We start from the raw sequence: 23,750 nt of genomic DNA, 5'->3' as shown, positions 1-23,750 counted from the left end.
AGCCAAAGAGGTGCTCTGGGTACAGGCAGATGTGTTGGCTTCACCAGGGAAACCCCGGGGTCTGTGCCACATACAGTTCCCCCATCTCCACCTGCCCCAGGCACCGTGAACTGGGCTGCTGGCCCGGGACAGACAACCTGAACCATGCCTGTTCTGTGTAATGTGCTGGGGGTTCAACCCACTCCTCAGCGGCCCTGCAAAATGGCTGGGGACTGAAAGCACACTTGCTGGATTGAAAACACCACCAATACGGTACACGTCTTTGCTGCCAGCCGCAGGGCTGCTGCTGAACCAGCATGGCCACGGAGGGCACGGGACTTAAGTCTACCCGCCACGAGCTGGGGCTCGACAAAGAGCAGAGTAGACACTGCAGCCACAACCTGAGCGTGGCAAGTGCACTGATCAAACCGAGAGACAGGCAGGCATGTTCTGTTTCCTGGGGTCTTGCAGTAGCTTCTCCAGGAGTTAAGGGCAGTCAAGCTGGGAAGAAGTAAGGAGAAGGGCAGTGGTGCCCAGTGTGGGGCGGGGAAGCATGAGCCAAGTTTCAGGACTTCCAGAAGCCTGCTAGAAACATGGGTTGCCCCAGACGACGCATCAGGCAAGGCCCCTCCACATGGCCAGTGTGGTCTGGGTTGGAATACTGTCAGTGCTAACTCTGGCTTTTTCACGCTGATTGGATGCTCTTGACTGGCTGACGTCACCCGTGGAACTTCTGGGAGGTGAATGGAGGGCCACAGAAGGGAGCGCGTGAGCTGGAAAGAACACCTGGAGAGCCTGGGACCAGGGGAGAGCACAGCAGCCTCAGTGTGGAGCTGGGCAATGGGCAGTCTGCATGCAATGGGCAGTTACTAATGTCATAACCAAGATGGTAACTGTGGTTTCACAGACAGTTATGGCCCCTCCCTGATTCTGGAGTCATGAGTGTTGCTCACTCAGTGTGTGCTGGACACCTACTCTATACAAACCCTAAGACACGGTCATCCAGCCTCTTGGTGAACACTCCAAATGAGGAAACTTACTACTCTACATAGTAATCACTAAGCCAATCGACACTAAGGGCTCCAATAATGCAGCAGGCCTTGGTGGAGGCAGTTTGAAGCTCTCCATGTGAATGTCAAGATAAATTCTACCACTATCTAGATTAGGAGCTGGCAAACATCTTCATTTTGGTGCCAGTGGCAAGCCTAGGAAAAAAGATTAAAAAAAAAAAAGAGTAATCTAGAAAAATGGAAAGTAGGAGAGCTGTTGCTCTGCACTGCTCACTGAGTGACCTGGGCAAATTCCTGAACATCTGAGTCTGGGCATCTCACCTGTAAAATGGGCTGTTGCAAGGACCGTATGAGCTCAGTTGTGTAAAGGACCCAGCACAAAGCAAGTACTCCTTATTAAGGACAGGAAAGTTGTAAAAAATGGCAGGAATAAAGATTTCAGAAAGGTGAAAAGTTTCAAGAAAAAGTGGTAAAGATTGGGAGATGCCCTAACATTTCTCTCAGTGGCTTCTTTATGGTATGAGTGAGGTTTCCTGCCTCTGGTCATTAATTATAACAGTACTACATCACCATCACCCTCACCCCACCCCAACTATCTCATCCCTCTTCTATCACATCACCTAAATGTGGTCATGCCCATCAGTACCCAGAGGGACGCCTAAGGCCTCTGATGGCACAGGAAGGCACCTTAGAAACCAGGCATTCTAACTTCCTTCTACCACAGAAAGTAAGGTCCCAGAGCAGGTAAGTGGTTCAAAGTTATGGTTAGTTGGTGGTGGACTAGGCAGTGTCACTCAAATACCTTTCCTGGAGAAAATCCACAGAAAACTACTTTGAAGGTTCCCTGTCCCTGTCGTTTGATTTGAAAATGTGGAGGGTATATGTATGCTTTCATTCAAGAGTATGTATCGCGTGTCCAGTATGCATCAGGCACTGAACTGGATGTACAGCTAAGAATAAGGCAGACCTGGTCCCTTCCCTCATGGAGCTTCTATTTTTGTGCTGTGATCACAATTCCAGCTGGCATTCCACTCTGGAATTCTACATGGGCTTAAAGAGTAATTTCACAGCATTAAAGACTAACCCCTGACCCCCACCCCCTCTTTCCCCTCAGACTGTCTTGTGACATTTCTGCCAGGATAAATGAAGAATGAGGGATACTTTCTGAGTAAAAGATTCCAGGTCTCTTATAGCATTGTTAAGGGTGTGGATGAACAGGGCATCTGACCGATTTGTATCAATACTAAGTTTCCTGTGATAAATCCGAACGCTCCTGGTAAAAGTTCGCCCTTGAATAAATGCAATGTAAGAATTCCCTTAGGCCTGGAGGGGTGGGATAGGGAGGGTGGGAGGGAGGGAGATGCAAGAGAGAAGGGTTGGGGGAACAGATGTATCTGTATGACTGATTCACTTTGTTAGAAAGCAGAAACTAAACAAACAAACAAACAACAAGCCAACCACATAAAAAAAAAAAATAGAATCCCCTTAGGTGGGTCTGAGGCACTTGCACAGGCAAGTGTGAGCTGCGCGTCTGACACGGACCTGCCGGCGCTCGGAGGACAGAGCAGCCAGGCCCACCAGCTGGCAGAAACGCCCAGGCTGCCACTGAGAGCTCTTCCGGGGTTGGGGGGCAGGAGAAGCCTTGGAGCCTTGAGTTCTTCACATTTTGAAGAGAGCCACCTGGAGCCTCCTCCCCTCCTCCCCTCCTTCCTTGGCTCTGATCACTCTCCTGATTTGTTAAGTGGACTCAGGACTACCTGTCCTTAAGCTCTGGCTTTCCCTGGTCAGGCAGTGCTCTCACAGTCTAAATGCAGTCTGTATTTCACAAGAAAATGTCAGCACTCAACTATTTTGAGCAGTGATTGTTACCATAAGAATGAGCGAATTGTTAGTTACACCTAGAATATGGGTCAAGCGTTTCAGATTTCAACTTTCTCCAACTGGTTGGAGTCACAGGACACTATATTTCGAAACTAAGAACTAAAACACTTTTCAATATATTTTTTTAAAGATAAAAATTACATTTTCAGCCAAATATGTTAGATTCTAAGGGGGAAGACTTTTTCTTCATCTGGGGTAGAATTTCCTTCCATAAGCAGTTTCCCTTCAGTATTTAAAATTCCTCAAGTCAAGAGTGAAGGCATGGGCTTCCCTGGTGGCGCAGTGGTTAAGAATCTGCCTGCCAATGCAGGGGACACGGGTTCGAGCCCTGGTCCGGAAGATCCCACATGCCGCGGAGCAACTAAGCCCGTGCGCCACAACTACTGAGCCTGCGTGCCACAGCTACTGAGCCCGCGTGCTACAACTACTGAAGCCTGAGCACCTAGAGCCTGTGCTCTGCAACAAGAGAAGCCACCGCAATGAGAAGCCTGCACACCATAACGAAGAGTAGCCCCCGCTCACTGCCAACTAGAGAAAGTCTGCGCGCAGCAACGAAGACCCAATGCAGCCAAAGATAAATAAATAAAAAATAAAAATAAAATTTTTAAAAAATTAAAAAAAAGTAAAGGCAGACTGAATTGTACACTTTAAAAATGGCAAATTTTACTTTACCACAGTTTAAAAAGTTAATAATGTTAAAAAAAAAAGAGTGAAGGTAGCAGGTTTAGGGTTGATTTTGAGATAACACATGAGGACTGGTCCCTCATCAGAACACTTCTTGGGTTGGGTAAGTGATACATGGGGATATTAAGGCTCTTCTAGAGGTGAGCTCCCTTGGGAAACAATCTAGACATCCCAAGTGTCATCATTCACGGTGAATAAGGACACTTGTGAAAAAGTCGTGCCATTCTGCAAATCTAGGACACACCTAACCTGCTGGAAACAGGGAACAATAGGAGGAAAAAAGATGATGAGAGGGCCAGGGGTGTGTGGGCTGGATCACAGAATTAACTGTCCTCCAGCCCCCCTGCAGGGCCTGAGTCACTTACAGGAAATCCAGGCATGCTGGAGCGGCCCCCACCGTAGTGAATTTTATCTTAAAGCAGCACTGGCTTCCTAACAGGCAGGCAGCTGGTGTGATGGGACTCCAGCTTTGGGGTTCCACAGACCTTGGCTTGGGGACCCCTCTACCCAACATGACTTAACCTGGAGCCTAATCATTTCCATAGCAGGTTTACTGTGAGAAGCAAATGATCTCACTTTTTATAAAGTGCCAAGCACAGTGATAGTAATAATGGCTTATTGTGTGCCAGCTCCTGTTCTAAGCACCTCACATAGATTTCATAACAACTCCAGGAGTTAGGTACTATTAATTAATCCCCATATTACAAATGAGGAAAACTGAGGTTTTTAAAAAATATTTTTTCTGATCAGGGATCGAACCCACGCCCCCTGCATTGGAAGCACGGAGTCTTAACCACTGGACCGCCAGGGAAGTCCCACGCATAGTAAGGTTTGAATCCAGGCCTTCTCAAAGTCTGAGCTCTCAAGTACTTAAACCACTAGTTTCTGAATAGAAGATTCTGGAACAGTATGACTGGAGGGGCCCAGAATACTCTGCCTGCCCTGAGAACTGTCAGAGGTGACTATTTCTAAGCCCTGCTTTGTTCTAGAAAGAGTGTGTCTTGCTCTCTTTGAAATATAAGAGTTCCTTCTCTTTGGGATGGGCAGAACTCTGAAATCTCCTTTCTCCACTGAATAAAAGAAGGGAATAGGGCAAAATAAAACATCTCTACTCAAGGAGATGAACAGCCAGTACAGCAGAGAAGGGGACACTTCCCTGAAAAATTCCCATTTTCCTGGGGTCAGCTCACCCAGAAGTACATGTGCCATCACTTGGAACATCAGGTCTCTGACTGGCCTCCCCAGCACTTGGCCTTTGAGACAAAGCCAGCAGAACCTTCTCACCCAGAGTGGGAGCCGGGAGCTTGGGGAGAAACCAGAAGCCTAAGGTGCAGGCCAGGCTCTATCACTGAGGCCACAGGACTTAACTGGCTCATGGTAACTGAGTCGCCTATCGCTCCTGACCCGGGCGCTGTTCCAGGCCATCTCCAGATGTCCTTGCCTTGTTGACATGTTTTCTCATGAGGCTACCAAGTTACTTGTATACCTTGGAGTCCCATGGAATTTTCTCCTTCTTCCACAAAAAGCCAGGGTTTTTTTTTTTTTTTTTTTTTTTGCGGTACACGGGCCTCTCACTGTTGTGGCCTCTCCCGTTGCAGAGCACAGGCTCCGGATGCGCAGGCTTGGCGGCCATGGCTCACGGGCCCAGCCCCTCCGCGGCATGTGGGATCCTCCCGGACCAGGGCGCGAACCCGTGTCCCCTGCATCGGCAGGCAGACTCTCAACCACTGCGCCACCAGGGAAGCCCAAAGCCAGGGTTTTGATTCTCACACACATTAAAGCAATCTTGGGAAAAAGTTAAACAAAACACAAATAAAAAGGTAATTCCGGGCTTCCCTGGTGGAGCACTGGTTGAGAATCTGCCTGCTAATGAAGGGACACGGGTTCGAGGCCTGGTCTGGGAGGATCCCACATGCCGCGGAGCAACTAGGCCCGTGAGCCACAACTACTGAGCCTGCGTGTCTGGAGCCTGTGCTCCGCAACAAGAGAGGCCACGATAATGAGAGGCCTGTGCACCGCGATGAAGAGTGGCCCCTGCTTGCCACAACTAGAGAAAGCCCTTGCACAGAAACAAAGACCCAACACAGCAAAAATAAATAAATAAGTAAACTCCTACCCCCAACATCTTAAAAAAAAAAAAAAAGATCATTCCTGGGACTTCCCTGGTGGCGTAGTGGTTAAGAATCTGCCTGCCAATGCAGGGGACACGGGTTTGAGCCCCGGTCTGGGAAGATCTCACATGCCGTGAAGCAACTAAGCCCGTGCACCACAACTACTGAGCCTGTGCTCTACAGCCCGCGAGCCACAACTACTGAAGCCCACACGCCTAGAACCGTGCTCCGCAACAAGAGAAGCCACCGCAATGAGAAGCCCGCGCATTGCAACGAAGAGTAGCCCCCGTTCGCCGCAACTAGAGAAAGCTCACGGGCAGCAACGAAGACCCAAAGCAGCCAAAAATAAAAATTTTTTTAAAAAAACAAAGAAAAAAGAAAGGTATTCCTCACCAGAGAAAACTCCTAGGAAGATTTTGGCCTCATTCCCATTGGTTGTTTTTGTATCCACATCTCATTTTCAAAATCCCTGAGGTTCCCTTCTAGAAGGCCACACTGCACACTCAGGTCCCACTTCCCTGTGTGTACTGCGCTTGTTCACACACGCCTGCTCTCCAAGTGTCTCTCCCAGCCCCAAGGGGCTGGCAGGATTCTACCCACGAGGCAACAGGCTCTGACAAGGCAGTTATGTGTTGAAGGTCACCAAGTAGATGATGAAGAGTGAAATCAGAACCAGGGCAGGGCCAGGCTGCTTCTTCTGGGCTTCCAGTCCCCAGGGGAGCCTGGGCAGCTCTGGACTCTGCAGGCAATCAGAGGCCAAAGGCCTTGGGAGCAAGCTATTAGGGGCCCCTCTGACTGCTCTGACCCCAACAAAGTTGGAGGCTAAACCGAGCCCATTTGAGACCTGAGCTCCCCTTCACACCCTGCCTGCCTTGGTCAGTGGTTAACTGTGGGAGGAACAGACAACTCTGTCCGGACTCCCTGCACTGGACACCTCGACAGGCCCTAGTGAATGTCCACCAAGGGCAACATGCCCGCCCCAGCATTCCTCTCCTTGGCCTTTGGCTCAGGGTTTAAGATGGACCCAGTAGGCTTTTTCTGCCCTCTTTCTGGCCCCTCCTCATCTTGGTGAAAACCTTTAAACAGATCCACAGAATATGCATATAAGCAAGTCTCAGACTGAGCATAAGGTAACTGTGGGAGGAACTGTGGGAGTAGAAGTGAACCCCACGGCACTTTCCATCACTATGCACAGCCACTCTGGGAGGGGAACCCACAGACCACCACCGAATGTAAGGAGAACTGGGATGGGAACACGTGCAGCACCCACAGTGGGCCAGTGCACCCCAAATGCAGTGCTGAGGACAAAGGATCACAGCAGAGTGACATGGAGTCTCGCCGCCCAGCAGATCTGGAGGAATGCTTTATATAAAGAAATGAGGCGTTGCATCTTAACAGTGAGAGGATTTTATTTCCTTTCCCTGAATTCCTCTGAGCTCAGCAAGATACAGAAATGCTGGCCTAACAGAGAAGACTCTGACACGCTTGCTTCACATGGAGGTGGGTAGGGAGTGAGGCAAGGCAAGAGCATGAGGGGGATGGCAGGGGCCCGGCTTCTCCAAAACACCGACTCAGCACGCCAGCTGCCGGCAGGAAGTGAGGGAGAATTCACCAGAGAGGTTTTAATGAAGAGAAACAACCCCAAACCCCAACTCCTTAAAACGCGTCCCTCAACAATGAAGCCCCACAGCTCTGCCCATGGAGCAGGGTCTGGATGGGAGAAAAAGAAAGAAGAGAAACTGCAAGTGGTTAAAGGGAAAAAGAGAAGGTTTCCACCAATCAGATATTGACAACAATCGCCAGCCACAGGCTGAAGGCTCCTAAAATAAATGTTTGAGTACTTAGCACACGGCTTGTTCTTGCGAGGCTTTTAAACATCCTTTTGAGCCCGTTTGCTTCAACATTTCTGGACACCAGAGCTGCCAGCCTGCTTGCCTGCTGCCAGCCTCTGGTGACCACGAAGGGAGGGTGGTGACTTTTCTTCTCCATTTAACTTTTCCTCCCCGTAAAAAGGTGACAGAATTGCAAATCAACCGCTGCTTCCCTCCTGTAATTTTGGGGGTGGGGCTGGGGCTGGGATCCAGGTCATGTATGGCCACAGCTGTTGTTAATAAACTTGCAATGATTTCATAAAAGGCTTCCAAAGAGCTGAGGATTTAGTTTCAAATTATTCCCAGATTGGCTGCAGATCGCCGAGCAACACCAGACCCTAACCCCCCAGCGCCAGCTGTCCCCCTGCAACAGGAAATTGGGGGGAGGAGGGTGCGGCACAGCCTGGAGTGGCACATGCTGTGCAGCTGGGGTCTGGAATGGCCGGGGAGGGGGGAGGGGGTGCGGTGGAGGTCTGGACAATGTGCTGGGGAGGAGCAAAGACTGGACGGCTCTCTGCTGGCTTCTGCAACTATCTCCTCGGGTCACGGAGGCCTGGAACGCAAACACCTTTCTGTCTAGAGCTCCCCCCAGGGACCTGAAGGCAGCATGGGGTGTGGCCATGTTGTGACTCCTGTCAGGGTCAAGCACTCAGCCTGGGGCCTGCTGGCATCTGCTGAACATGACACATGCCAACATGCCATGTTTACCGGACTGAGCCATACTGTGGCCCTCCTTGGTACAATCCTCTAGTGACATCTAAACCCGACTGGGGACACTGTCAAGGCCCCTTTCTACCATCTGCAGCTTGCTCAATGGGGAAGGGTCCAGCGAGGACCTATCCCTTTACGGAGACCTGCTTGACTCACTGGGTGCAGGGACCCTGCGGGCAGCTATCAGCAAGCTCCCGTACTTGTGACCTCTTGCTCCAGAGAGTGGAGACTTGGGGAGTGGAAGGAGCTAACAGCTGGCTGAAGACCTGGATTTGCACCCTGGTTCTACCAAGTGACCTGAATCTTGTTTTCTTCATCTGCAGAATGTGAAAGTGGTCCCGTCTCCATGTTGTAACAGAAACAATGGTGTTTAAAACAGTGACTTGAAATAAAATGCTAAGGCCAACTGTGGAAGTTAAGTGATGGGGCAACATGGGCGTTCACTTTACCACCTTCTTCACAGAAGGTAAATTTTGAAAGTTAAGAAAAAAACCCTGGAACTGAAAATTAGTTACCGAGCTAAACGCTGGAATACCTTTCCGAAGATACTCCCTAAAATGATCTCCACCTTTTCCTCCTCAACCCTGTCTGAAATACTTTTATTTCCTCTTCCTTTCCCAGGCCACTCAAACAAGGGTCTCAAAGGTGCCCAGTGCCCTCCGTGCCCGTGACCCATCAGGAAGACAGACACTGGTCCAGGCTGGGTGGTGCTGGAGCCAACTAAGGGGAGAAAGCAGAAAGCAGCTTTGTTTAAGACGCTGAGAGAACAGAAGACCTGAGATCAACACATGCCACGTTTTTTTTTTTTTTTTAATTTGGCATGCAGGATCTTAGTTACCAGACCAGGGATTGAACCTGCACCCTCAGCAGTGAAAGCACAGAGCTCTAACCACTGGACCACCATGGAATTCCCCATGCCACCTTTTACCGACCACAATCTTCTGCAAGTTTCTTCATTTGTAAAACTGGGATGATACATTGGCCTTAGAGGACTGTCAAAGAATTAAATATATTAACACATATTAATGTCAGGTTCAATCCACTGCAGGCTTGAGAAAAATAAATAATTCTCTTAACCAAATGGCTAGACGATAATGGTGCCAAATTGTAAACTGGCTGTTAAAGCCCTAGGGTTTTATTTGAACTGAACATGCTTCAAATTCTTATATTAAAAAACAAAGAAGTTGTAGAAAACAATTCTGTGCAGTTTCTGGTAGCCAAAACCCAAGATAAATACCGACTTTGTTTTGTATTAAAGAGAAAATGCTCTATGAATTTTGCCCCACTTCTGGAATCCGGACTGCCAGATGATTGCTCTGAACATGGCTTTTAACAGTTAAGATGTAACTTGTTAACCCCCTTAAGTTACCACTCACGGACAAGAAAAAAGTAAGCACATATGGGTCCAGTAAAGTCCCGGGGTAACCATTCACCCACTGCAAAATAATGTTTGTTCATTTATGTGTTGTGATTTGGCTGTGCATTCTGACCCCTAAGCTAGAAAACTGTGGTTTGTTGTGACTGGTTTTCTTCCGGTTTCCTTTTTTCCTTCTTAAAAAGACATCTTGTTTTTACAAGACTCTTGGTTGAATGTTTTGAGCTTATTTCTGACAACTAACAGATAACTGACAGCTTTCTAATATACAGTTAGTTCAGTTCCCAAGCAATCTCTAGTCATTAAGGATGAAAAACTCAACTTCTCTCCAAACCACGAAGGGATAACTCTCTCATGGACAAATGAGAGATTCTTCCTGGCCTTGCTGGTTAATTAAGCCAGAGAAAAGGCTGGATGACAGGGCATGCTTTGTTTCCCTGAACTTCTGAATGGCTTTGTCTTCCCAGAAGCCCCAACAGATGCTGGGTTGGAATTCAATCGGTCTCCTGGTGAGAATCAAGGAAACAGGGCTGATCCCGGTTTTGATGGGAACGGGACAAATGGAACAAAATCTCTGGCTGTGGCTACCAGAGGAAATCGGAGGGATTTGTATTTGCCTGACCTTCCTTTCGAACTTTATTTTGAGCAAATACAGAACCTTTCTCAGCGTAGAAGACGACAATTCAACATGAAAATGAGGGGCAGTTGCATGCTATGGCACCCAAACAAGGTAACAGAACACGAGATACGTTTATAATCAATTCCACGTGTGGGAAGAAAAGGGCAGTGGCAGGAGAAGAACAAGAGAGAGCAGAAAGGAAAACGGGGCTGCGGAGAAACCAGACTGCCTGCCGCACACCCTGCCGCACATGGTAACTCCCACGCTGCTCTCTGCTTCTAGAGAGGAAAGCAGCCTGAGGAATGCTTCTTAGGAGCCCGCTGAAGAAATAGACCCTATTTCTTCACCAAGTTCCTAGAGATGCTCAGGCCCCCAGTTTGCTCGCTGGATGGGACTGAGGAACCGAGTCAGTGGAACTGCCAGGGCCTGGGAAGTTTTGTCACAAAATACAGCGTGGGTTACCCTGGAAAGCACTTCCCACTGTGGGCCACACCTCCCTCCACTCAACCAGCAACAGAAGGATGACGGTTTATTCCAAAGTCGCCCCTTTCTTTCAATTATTTCCTCAGTGGTAGGAGGGCAGGCTTGCTAAGGGTCTTACTGGGTCACGGAGCTGTGGAATAAGAGCAATTCCTGGGTCCCTCAGCCCAGTTCTCCACCCAGGAGGAGACTGTTCCTGACATGCAGATACCGGGTTTTCACAGAGGACTCAGTGCTTTACAAAACTGTGGGGAGTTCTGAGGATTAGGATTAGGCCACCAGCCTGGTCTGCTGTGGCTTTCAACAGGGGCCAGCCTGTTACCCTGACACCTTTTCTTATCAGGCATATTGGAGGTGTTCTATATGAAGGATAAAGATTGGTGGCTGGGCCTCCCTGGTGGCGCAGTGGTTGAGAGTCCGCCTGCCGATGCAGGGGATACGGGTTCGTGCCCCGGTCTGGGAGGATCCCATATGCCGCGGAGCGGCTGGGCCCGTGAGCCGTGGCCGCTGAGCCTGCGCGTCCGGAGCCTGCGCGTCCGGAGCCTGTGCTCCGCAGCGGGGGAGGCCACAACAGTGAGAGGCCCGCATACCACAAAAAAAAAAAAAAAAAAAAAAAAAAAAAGATTGGTGGCTAACAAGACTTTTATCTTTGACTTAAAAAGTTCTAGCTAGAACAGTGTTTTCGATTTGGATTAATGGTCAATCTTTAAAAATTGGGAGATTTCACATTAAAGTACAGATTTCCAACCTCTCTGGAAAATCTGAAGCCATGGTAACTGAGCACAGTCCCATCTGGCAACAAACTATGGGGGCTTAGGCCAAGTCACTCGTGTACTCAGGGCCTGCAACAGCTCCCAGCACACTCAGTGAGACCCACGGCCTGCTTCTGCGCCCACCTCTCTCACCTTCCTCCCCTCGTTCACCACCTGCAAGCCACGCCAGCCTTCTTTCTGTTCCGCGCATAGGCCGAATCTCTTTTATTTCTTTGGCCTCTGCCCTGCTCCTCCTCTGCACGCAGGTTTCGCTGTAAATGCTGCCTCTCAGAGAGGCCTGCTGAGATGACTCCCCCCTCCGCTCCTGTCATTCTCCACTGCACCATTCTTACTGTTCCTACACAGTACCAACCACATGAAGGATCTCTGTTTTAAACTTAATAGACTGGAAACTCCAAGAAAACTAGTCCTGGCAACACTGAATAGTTACAAAGAATGGATGAATCTATCATTTCTCCAGTGATTTGAATGAAATTTTGTTCACACATTAAATTCTTATGGGACTGTTCCTGGTCTCTACCTTGTCCCCTTGATTTATCTGTCTATTCTTGCATTAGCCTACGTGATTTTTTTTTTTTTTTTTTTGGTGGTACGTGGGCCTCTCACTGTTGTGGCCTCTCCCGTTGCGGAGCACAGGCTCCGGATGCGCAGGCTCAGCGGCCATGGCTCACGGGCATAGCTGCTCCGCGGCATGTGGGATCTTCCCGGACCGGGGCACGAACCCGTGTCCGCTGCATCGGCAGGCGGACTCTCAACCACTGTGCCACCAGGGAAGCCCAAGTCTACATGATTTTGATTTGTGCAGCTTCACAGTAAAAATTAGTCTCACTTTCAAAATTACAGGTAATTTTTCAAGAAAAAAAAAAAGAAATCTGACTGAATTTAAAAGGGAATTGCAGTAAACTTGTAGATTACTTTGGACATAAGTAATCTCTCTGTAATACCAAGTCTCCCCTTTGAGGGACAAGGTGCTTCTCCACTATCCAGGTCATCCTCACTTGCCCCAGTGAACGCTGACTTGTCAATGGCTATCCCCAGGCCTCCATGGGCTATGGTGCAGCTTCCTTGCTAGCTCCAAGTTGGCAGGGTATCTATCCACTGTTATGTGCAATCGTTTTTTGGTAGAACAAGTCTTCTCACATACTACATTGCCATCCTTACAGAGCAACTTACAACTAATAGTAATACTATCAAACTTAAAATTATTGGGACTTCCCTGGTGGCGCAGTGGTTAAGAATCTGTCTGCCAATGCAGGGGACACGGGTTTGGGCCCTGGTCCAGAAGATCCCACATGCCGTGGAGCAACTAAGCCCGTGCGCCACAACTACTGAGCCTGTGCTCTAGAGCCTTCAACTCACAACTACTGAGCCCGCATGCCAAGAGCCCGTGCTCCACAACAAGAGAAGCCACCGCAATGAGAAGCCTGTGTACCGCAACAAAGAGTAGCCCCTGCTTGCTGCATCTAGAGATAGCTTGCATGCAGCAACGAAGACCCAACACAGCCAATAAATAAATAAATAAGTAAACAAATGAAATTTATCATTATATACATTAAAAAAAAGAACAAAGCATATTTCTCCACATGTTCAAGTCTCTTCATGTCCTTCAATACGGTTTTATAGTTTTCTTCATACTTCTTGTTAAAGTTCATTTCCTGGGTATTTCATGATTTATATAGCTACTGTGAATGACATTCTGTATATTTATTTTGTATCTAGCCATCTTTCACTGCTTCTGATGCCTTTTCAGTTGATTATTTTGTCTTTTCTCAGGTTTAAAACAGTAGGTTTGCCTTTTTTTTTCTTTTTTTTTGCGGGGGGCTGTGCTGGGTCTTCGTTGCTGCGCGCGCGCTTTCTCTAGCTGTGGTGAGTGGGGGCTACTCTTCGTTGCAGTGTGCGGGCTTCTCATTGCGGTGACTTTTCTTGTTGCGGAGCATGGGATCTAGGCGCGTGGGCTTCAGCAGTTGCAGTGCGTGGGCTCAGCAGCTGCAGCTCATGGGCTCTAGAGTGCAGGCTCAGTAGTTGTGGCACATGGGCTTAGCTGCTCCGTGGCATGTGGGATCTTCCCAGACCAGGGATAGAATCTGTGTCTCCTGCACTGGCAGGAGGATTCTTAACCACTGCACCACCAGGGAAGTCCTGCTTTTCTTCTTCACATATAAAAGTGCTTAGAACTTTTTATTGGGCACACAGTGGGTGTCCAATAAGCATTAGTGATTATCTTCTCCAATATCTATATTTTTCATCTTATTCTCTCAGCTAACTGCATTGGATAGCACAAATAATGATGATAGTCTTATATATGACTTTTGGGGAATGCTTCTATGTATTTCACTATTAAATACATGCTAATAACTGTTTTGAAATATGGGGCTTATAAAACATATTAAGTATACTTCTAATACTACTGTTAAAGCTTAAATCAAGAATGGATACAGTCATCCCTAGATATCCACAGGGGATTGGTTCCAGGACCCCCATGGACACCAAAACCAGTGTTGCTCAAGTCCCTTATATAAAATGGTGTAGGATTTGCATATGACCTATGCACATCCTCCCGTATACTTTAAATAATCTCTAGATTACTTATAATACCTAATACAATGTAAATGCTATATAAATAGTTGCTGGTGTGTGGCAAATTCAAGTTTTGCTTTCTGGAACTTTCTGGAAATTTTTTTCCCTGAATATTTTCAATACATGGTTGGTTGAATCCACAGATGTAGAACCTGCAGATACAGAGGGCTGACTCTATTTGTCTTTTTTTTTTTTTTTTTTTGCGGTACGCGGGCCTCTCACTGTTGTGGCCTCTCCCGTTGCGGAGCACAGGCTCCGGAAGCGCAGGCCCAGCGGCCGTGGCTCACGGGCCCAGCCGCTTTGCGGCATGTGGGATCTTCCCGGACCGGGGCACGAACCCGTGTCCCCTGCATCGGCAGACGGACTCTCAACCACTGCGCCACCAGGGAAGCCCCTATTTGTCTTTTTTTGTTTGTATTTTGTTTTGTATTTATTTATTTTTCACACACACTATTTTATTTCTACAAGAGATAAACTGACACCAAGCACTGTAAATGGATGACCACAACAAAAGCAACAATGATTGCAATTACCAAACATGAAACACACTCGTACTATGTCATAATACTGACATTCAGTCCAGTAATCCTCCACTGTAACAGCTCCTTTACTTTGCAGTGAAAATTGATTTATAGGGGCTTCCCTGGTGGCGCAGTGGTTGAGAGTCCACCTGCCGATGCAGGGGACACAGGTTCGTGCCCCGGTCTGGGAAGATCCCACATGCCACGGAGCGGCTGGGCCTGTGAGCCATGGCCACTGAGCCTGTGCAACTGGAGCCTGTGCTCCGCAACGGGAGAGGCCACAGCAGTGTGAGGCCCGTGTACCACAAAAAAAAAAAAAAAAAAAAAAAAATTGATTTATATATTTTTTGCCTCTGAGTCCTTGTGGGATTTTTTTTATTCCAACAGAAAGTCACAAAAATTATAATCATCCTCATCAGTGTATTTGTCTTTACCATCTAAAGATATCATATGGTAAATCATATTAATAGGGTTCTTAATACTGAACCATCCTTGCACATCTGGAACAATCTCACTTGGTCATGGTTTCTATTTGCTGATATTTTATTTAGAGAATTTTAAACCTATATTCATAAGTGAGATAAATTTGCAGATTTCTTTTTCAGGGTTACCTCTGAGAGGTTTTGGTATCAGCATTATGATGGCTTTATACAAATATATGTAAAACATTCCTTACACTTTTCTATCCTCGGAAGTATTTCAAATGGCATAGAAAAATTTTATTCCCTAAAGGATTAAAAGAATTTGCTCATAAACTGTTGCAGAATGCTGCTTTCTGAGGAGTAGCTTTTTAGCTACTTTCTCAATTTTTGTGTGTAGTTATCTATGCAGTTCCCTATCTTTTCAGGATTCAAAATGTGTTATTTATGTATAAAATCTTTTTGTCATATTACATTATAGATACTTTTTCCCTACAAAGCAACATGTAGCCATGCATTCACTTACAGTGGGGTCGGTCCAGAGGGAGCATCTTGAACACTCCTGGCAAGGGGCTCCTGGGGAGCGAGGATGCTGGCAGAAGTGGTCATATCCATTGATAGATACTCGACAGAGGTAGCACATTTGGGCACCGCAGCGGCAAGACATGCGGTTGCAGCCTTCTGATTTGATGAGGCCAGTTCCACACTTATGGCATTTCCTAATGCGGGCTGCAGTCATCTTTTCTTCACTAAAAAAAAGAAAACAGGATTGGAGATAGCACGGAAGATGAAAAAGAAAGAAAAATATGGCCCTTAAAGTCTTTCTTTCTTTCCACAGATAATGATTGCTTGGCTCTTTTGGTGACATTCGAAGGGTGAAAAGAGCCTATGTTTTGGGCTTCCCTGGTGGTGCAGTGGTTGGGAATCCGCCTGCCAATGTAGGGGACATGAGTTTGAGCCCTGGTCCAGGAAGACCCCACATGCTGCGGAGTAGCTAGGCCCGTGCGCAACAACAACTGAGCCTGTACTCTACAGCCCGCGAGCCACAACTACTGAGCCTGCATGCTCCAACTACTGAAGCTCGTGCGCCTGCAGCCCATGCTCCGTAATGAGAAAGGCCACTGCGGTGAGAGGCCTACGCACTGCAATGCAGGGTGGCCCCCCGTTGCCTCAACTAGAGAGAGCCCTTGCGCAGCAACAAAGACCCAACTCAGTCAAACAAACAAACAAACAAACAAACAAAAAAAGGAGCCTATGTTTTGGAGTCTCAGAACTGGCTTCAGTTTTTCAGTTGTATGACCTTGGGTAAATTATTTAACTGCCTCAAGACCCAGTTTCCTCATTTTTAAATTGGGAGAACCCAACTTTCTCATAGTTTTTTAAAAAATTAATTAATTAATTAATTAATTAATTTTAGCATCTCATAGTGTTCTGAGGATTACAGATAAGATACAGAGTACCCTGTGGGGCAAGTGCCTGGCACCTAGTATTTAGAAAATGATTATTCTATTTGTTATAGGAGTCCCTATAGGCTTAAAATGGAGAGAAAAAACTCAGTGTCTTCCTAAACAATGTTTTTTACATACACAAAGCTGGATAATGGAGAGCCAGTAAACCTTAGTTACATACACACCTTAGATTTTTAAATACATACTTGACATAGGGCTGGGGTAGACACAGCTGGGGGTGATCCAATAGCCACCTTATGACTTCTTTCTGTTGGCAGAGCTCACTCCTATGACAAACTGGCATGTTGGAATACTACCTTCCCAGACTCCCTTGCAGCTAGGGGATGGGCACACATATGACTCAATCCTGGCCAATGGGAAGCTTGTAGGGAGGCAACTTGTTTCCAGAAGCACTTTTTACTGATATCTAGAGTCAAAATGACAGGTCTTGGCTTGTTTTCAAGAGCTGGCACTGCTGAACTAGTTACTTCTAATGGTGCTGTTCATAACTCTGAAATAACACTTGCCCCCTTTGCCTATAATTGCTTATGTGTGTCTTCCTCTGCTGTGTTGAGTTCCTTAAAGTATAACGCAGAGGCTATGATGCCTGTACCCAGCTGGCATGAAGAAGTATCATCTTGATGGGAAGGAGTCAAAAGGTATTCCTGCTGAGACCAAAAAGAGCATGAATGACCCCAAGAATGGATAGCCTTGAAGGACTCATCCCATTGCTCGAGAACTTCTCTCCTTTCCGAGTACAAACACAGTGTGTAACCAGGTAATTGCTTCAATGTAAAGAATGTAATAGTGTGGGGATGAGTTCTGATCTGCACTCTCCCTCCTAGAGCTGAAAGAATGCAGCCTTCTTCCTTCCACTGCTCCCAGTTTTTCTGCTAATAAGTAAGAGTAGCCAGATGAGCCTGTGGTCAGGCAAGTGTTTTTTTTTCTTTTTTAAATATACATTTAGGACTTCCCTGGTGGCACAGTGGTTAAGAATCCGCCTGCCAACACAGGGGACAAGGGTTCGAGCCCTGGTCTGGGAAGATCCCACATGCCGCAGAGCAACTAAGTCCGTGTGCCACAACTACTGAGCCTGTGCTCTAGAGCCCGCGAGCCACAACTACTGAGCCTGTGAGCCACAACTACGGAAGCCCATGTGCCTAGAGCCCGTGCTCTGCAACTAGAGAAGCCATTGCAATGAGAAGCCCATGCACCGCAATGAAGAGCAACCCCTGCTCGCTGCAACTAGAGAAAGCCCGCCCACAGTAACGAAAACTCAACACAGCCAAAATAAAAAATATTAAAAAAAATTATATACATAAAAAATACATTTATTTATTTATTTTTGGCTGCGTCGGGTCTTTGTTGCTGAGCACGGGCTTTCTCCAGTTGCAGTGCGCGGGCTTCTCATTGCAGTGGCTTCTCTTGTTGTGGAGCACGGGCTCTAGGCATGTGGGCTTCAGTAGTTGTGGCATGTGGGCTCAGTAGTTGTGGCTCACGGGCTCTAGAGCGCAGGCTTAGTAGTTGTGGTGCGCAGGCTTAGCTGCTCCATGGCATGTGGGATCTTCCCGAACCAGGGCTTGAACCCATATCCCCTGCATTGGCAGGCGAATTCTTAACCACTGCGACACCAGGGAAGTCCAGGCAAGTGGTTTTAATTATTGATATTTAGAAGACTGTTGTAGAATGCTCCTCAGAAGCCAGATCATGTGTTTAAAAATAGAAAAATACATTAGGAAATTGGCTGCTATTCATTTCATTTAGGTCTAAGTTTTGAATGGCCCAAAATGAAGGCAGGCAGAACTTTGGCTTGAAAAGAATTTAAACCCAGTTCAAGTTACGGAAGAACAAATGAGTTCTAAGTTTTGCTGAACAGGAAACAAGGTCAAGGAGACAAAGTTTTAAAAAAGTAAATTTATTATTGTCAACACTGTACACATGTCCATGATTTCAGTTAACTCAGCAACTGTGAAGACAGTTCTCAATGTTCCATGTTAAGACTCACAAGGTTCTGGGACTTCCCTGGTGGTCCAGTGGGTAAGACTCCATGCTCCCAATGCAGGGGGCCCAGGTTCAATCCCTGGTCGGGGAACTAGATTCCCCCATGCATGCCACAACTATGAGTTCGCATGCTGCAACTAAGAGTTCACATGTCGCAACTAAGAGTCTCCATGCCACAACTAAGAGTCCTTGTGTTGCAACTAAGAAGCCCACATGCCACAACTGAAGATCCTGTATGCCACAACTAAACGTGCCACAACGAAGATCCCATGTGCCACAACTGAGACCTGGTGCAGCCAAAATAAATAAATAAATAAATATTCAAAATTATTATTATTTTAAAATAAAGTTCTTGTCTTTTATTTTATTTTTTATTATTTTATTTATTTATCCCCCTCCCCGCTACGCTTTTTTCAGCTGTACCGGGTCTTAGCTGAGGCATACGGGATCTTTGTTGAGGCATGTGGGATCTTTCATTATGGCGTGTGGTCTCTTCATTGCAGTGTTCAGGCTCCTCTCTAGTTGTGGCGTGTAGGTTCCAGGGTGTGTGGGCTCCAGAGCGTGTGGGCTCTGCAGTTTATGGTTCGCGGGCTCTCTCACTGAGGCGTGTGAGTTCAATAGTTGTGGCGTGCGGGCTTAGTTGCCCTGCAGCATGTGGGACCTTAGTTCCCTGACCAGGGATTGAACTTGCGTCCCCTGCACTGGAAGGCTGATTCTTTACCCCGGACCACCAGGGATGTCCCCAAAATTACTATTAAAAAACCAAACAAACAAGACTCACAAGGTTCTGATGAAAAAGTTTCCAATCTGAAAAGCTGTGACCAAAACACAATTGCAATTTTCTATGGCACAAACTTTCTGTGTACATGTACCCTGGAGACTGAGGTGTGGCTTTAAGCCATTGCACTCTGCCTGGGGCTGGCTCATGTCTTCCCTGGGCAGCTGCTTAGGCTGTAGTGTGGGAGAGGAGTGGCTAAAGAGAACCAAGGTTATATAGTCCTTTCCAGGAAGGGGGTGCATTTGCTTGCTCTGTTCCACCAAGCTGTCAGTCGCCAATGTGAGATAATACTGGGTGTGGTGGGGGAGAAAAGGAACTTCCAAATGGATGGAGAAATATGAAAAACACATACAACTCAGCATGGTTATAATGTTCAAATAGCTACTCAACACTTCAAGGATATCTATTCAAGTCCTTTGTTTCTGCAAAAGAACAGAGCTAGATAGGGCCAGAATGGCCCTGTACCATAAAAGGACTGCTATTATGGGATGTGGTGACCACCTATCCAGTAATGTGAAAGTGCAAAATGGGACTGGGGAGAAATCATAGTTGATTTTTTTGGGAGGAGGGTGATTTGGCAAGTAGATTCTAAACTAGGCAGGAAGCAAACAGCCCTACAGGATGTGATCGTTCGCAGGAAAGGAAGAGAAGCCTGGGCTGCAGCTGTGTGGACTGACCTTGTGTTCAAACAGGAAGGCTCACTGCCCTTCTCTGCATAACCAATCAAGATCCTACGATTCCATGATTATTTGTTCTCACCACTATTTAATTATGCTGGAAACTCCTTTTGGGAGCTGTCCTTATTTCCTGTAGCATACACTATTCAAAATCTTAAATGGTCTTCCTCTGTGAGCATGTGTATGCATTTTTTTGGTGATAATGTGCACATAAAATTTACCATTTTATCTATTTTAAAGTGTACAATTCAGGGACATTTAGTATATTCCCAATGTTGTGCATCCATCACCATCACCTAGTTCCAGAACATCTTCATCATCTCCAAAGGAAACTCTCTGTACCTATTAAGCACTCACTCTCCTCAATCCCATTTCCTCTGCAATCACTCATCTGCTTTCTGTCTCTAATGGTTTTGTCTATTCTGTACATAGGCGAATATCCATATGCTTATGAATACTTTATATAAATGGAATCATACAAGATGCGGCCTTTGGAAGCTGGTTTCTCTCACTTAGCCTCTTCTGAAGGCTCATCCACAGTGTAGCTATATATCTTCATTCCCTTTCCACGGCTGAATAATATTCCACTCTATGGGTATACTACACTCTGTTTACCATTCATCAGTTGGTGGACATTTGGGTTGTTTCCTCCGTTTGGCTATTGTAAACAGTGCTTCTAACGAACATTCTTGTACAAGTTTTGCTGGAATACCTGCCCCATCTTATACCACTTATTATGCTGTATCTTATGATTTAGCAATAAACTGCTTATGATTCCCTGTGTGTACCTTGTTGTTTCTTACTACTGACAGCTGGCAACTGGGGATTCCTTGGCTCTCTGGTCCATGGCTTCAGAGCTATATGGTAGCGAAAAGAAGTGGAAGCCCCTTGAGCACCCTCTGCCTACAAAAAGTGATACCAGATTCCTGTGAGCATCTTTTTTTTTTTTTTTTTTGTGGTATGCGGGCCTCTCACTGTTGTGGTCTTTCCCGCTGCGGAGCACAGGCTCCGGATGCGCAGGCTCAGCGGCCATGGCTCACGGGCCCAGCTGCTCCGCGGCATGTGGGATCTTCCCGGACCGGGGCACGAACCCGCATCCCCTGCATCGGCAGGCAGACTCTCAACCACTGTGCCACCAGGGAAGCCCCTTGTGAGCATCTCTGAGAGTGGCACCAGCACCAAAGACTTCAAAGATGCAGGGGTGCTGATTCTCAATGAATCTCCTTTTACTTCTCTGTCTGGACTGTACAGAGGAATGGGTCTTGGAGAACACTGCATTACTATAAGCCTAATCAGGTGCTGACTCTAATTGCAGTTGCTGTTCCAGATGTCATTTCTTACCAGAGCAAATAAACATAACCTCTGGCAACTGATATGCAGCCAATGATCTGGAAAATGCTTTTATTTTCTGACCAATAAGCTGAGAACACCAGAAGCAGTTGGCAAGGACCTTGATCATCTGTCAACCAACAGACAATCCACTGGACCACTATTCTAATGACATGCAAATAGAACCCAGTGAACAGGAAGTAGCAGGTACTTTACGATACATTAATATGGTGTATGTATGCCAGAAGGTGGGAGATAGATCTCTTGAAAATACAGAGATCTCTAATCTCTATGAATCTCTGGTGGTCTGGAGGTCATGTGTGTATATATCAGGCTATTCCTTCCAAAGCTACACACACATTGCTGTTATCTTGTATCCCCTACCACAAAGAAAGAAGTCAGACATTTGGGAGGTCTTTCTGGATTTTGTAATTAACATATATCACATCTGGATACATGGTTCTGATCCATTTACTGCTGATACAAAAGCCCAGGGTTAAGTAGGGTCTAAACCAAGAGAAGCCTTCCAACTGCTATTGGACCCAGTGGTGTTCCAAGTATCTATGGCAGACCAACATGCTGAACAGAGCTGGTAGCAGGAACTGACAGGAAAGTCAGAAAGGGGGCTGTGCTTCAAAAAGTAACCAACTCTGGGAATTCCCTGGTGGTCCAAAGGTTAGGACATGGCACTTCCACTGTGGGGGTCTGGGTTTGATCCTTGGTTGGGGAACTAAGATCCTGAAATCTGTACAGTGTGGCCAAAAAAAAAAAAAAAAAAAAAAAAAAAAGTGACCAAGTCTTCTCCTTCTGAGAAACATCTCTGGGTCTGTGACCGAGTCTTGGAGTAGTCTAAATGCCTGATCAAGAACCAGTTTATAGAGGTGGGCAATACTCCATCACCAACTGCAAGTAGAGTACATATGACCAGGCCTGAGCAGGCCCTGAATGCAAGAAGTTGTCTGTTTATGTGCTTTGTCACATTTATAAATCAGGGCTTCCTGCTTAAAAAAGAAAACAACAACAACAAAGAGCTAATACTTATTATAGACTTACCACATGGCAAGAACCATTCTGGGGATTTTAATCTTCATAACAACCCTATAAGTAGATATGATTATGCTCTATACTTTACAGATAAGGAAATTTAGGCACAGAAAGATTAAAAAATTTGCCTAAGGTTCCTAACTACAGCTATCCAGGGTGAGCACTCAATAAATCTGTACTGACTTCATGAATGAGACATCCTTCTTCGAGGCAAAACAAAGGCTCAAACAGCAACAACAGAAATCATCCATTCCTCCCAACTCAAACTACATATGACATGTCCACAATAACAAGAACAAATTTTGGGGGAGCTGGCTCGTAAACTGGCTGAAAGACAATTCCAAATGAGGAGTTTAAAGTGTTTTAGGCAATAGCACAACTGCTAGAATACTGCCAGACAAGAGGATGACTTTGAAAAAAGAACATTTTTTGACATGTTCATCACTCAAGGCCATGACACTGGTCAGGGTGGTGGTCACTCTAAAATATAAAGGCTGGCTGACAGGGGTAAGTCTGGATGTGAGGAAGCAATACCAGATTTTTCTAGTTGCCGTGGTATTTGTGATTACTATGTATGTGGCTGCATTAGTTTTCTTTTGTTTACTGTAACCTTAATCACATCTGCAAAGCCCTTTGCCATGTGAGATTAAAAACAAAACAAAACAAACCACAGGTTCTGGGGATTAGGGCATGCATTATCTTTGGAGGCCATTTTCTCTTCTCTAACATAGTCTGCCGTCTGGCTTCCAAAGACTGATAATCATCCCACATGCAAACTACAGTCACCTCATCCCAAGGACCCCAAAGATCTCATCCAGTATAACATCAACTCAAATTTCATCATCTAAATTAGGTATAGATGAGACTCTGGGTATGATCCACTATGGGACACACTTCCTCTCCATTTGTGGGCCTGGGAAACTGAAGAAACAAATTATCTGCTCCTAAAATACAATGATGGGACAGGCCTAGGACAGCATTTACCGATATTCTGGTTCAAAGGGGGAGAAAATGGAAGGAAAAAAGGAGTCACCATTCCTAAAAAATTTAGAAATCCAGCTGGGCAAACTCCCTTATATTTCAGCTCTGAGAACAATCCTCTGTGGCTCACAGCTCTGCTCATGGCTTGAAGAGGAATAACCCTTCCTTTTTCAAGAAAGGTAGCATATGTTTGCAGCTGAGTAGTTTTTAATCAGCCTGTTTGCTGCTTATAGAATTTTGGGGGTCTGACAGACTTCTTTCATTTTGTACTGTCTCTTTCAGTCCAACCTGGCAGTGTTTCTACTGATATAAAATTCTCAAGAACCTTGTGGGTCTCCCATGTATGTCACAGGGATTCATTCCATTAAGACATGAAGCTCAGGGGCTTCCCTGGTGGCATAGTGGTTAAGAATCCGCCTGCCAATGCAGGGGACACAGGTTCGATCCCTGGTCTGGGAAGATTCCACATGCTGTGGCGCAA

General features: G+C 46.4%; 1 protein-coding gene across 5 annotated transcripts in view; it reads right to left on the bottom strand.

The window, feature by feature from the left end:
• The window catches only part of RNF216 (ring finger protein 216), a 176,414-nt gene that overhangs the window by 4,551 nt on the left and 148,113 nt on the right, over positions 1-23,750 (bottom strand). For all 5 annotated transcript variants that reach the window (XM_060120646.1, XM_060120647.1, XM_060120648.1 and 2 more), the window contains one exon: positions 15,538-15,760. In XM_060120646.1, coding sequence (XP_059976629.1) covers positions 15,538-15,760 — 223 coding nt within the window. The remainder of the gene's footprint in view (positions 1-15,537; positions 15,761-23,750) is intronic.

This window comes from Mesoplodon densirostris, chromosome 16 (genome assembly GCF_025265405.1).
Source record: "Mesoplodon densirostris isolate mMesDen1 chromosome 16, mMesDen1 primary haplotype, whole genome shotgun sequence".
Lineage (NCBI taxonomy): Eukaryota > Metazoa > Chordata > Mammalia > Artiodactyla > Ziphiidae > Mesoplodon > Mesoplodon densirostris.
The sequence above is the reverse complement of the archived record's forward strand: the minus strand, read 5'-3'. Positions and strand labels throughout refer to the sequence as shown.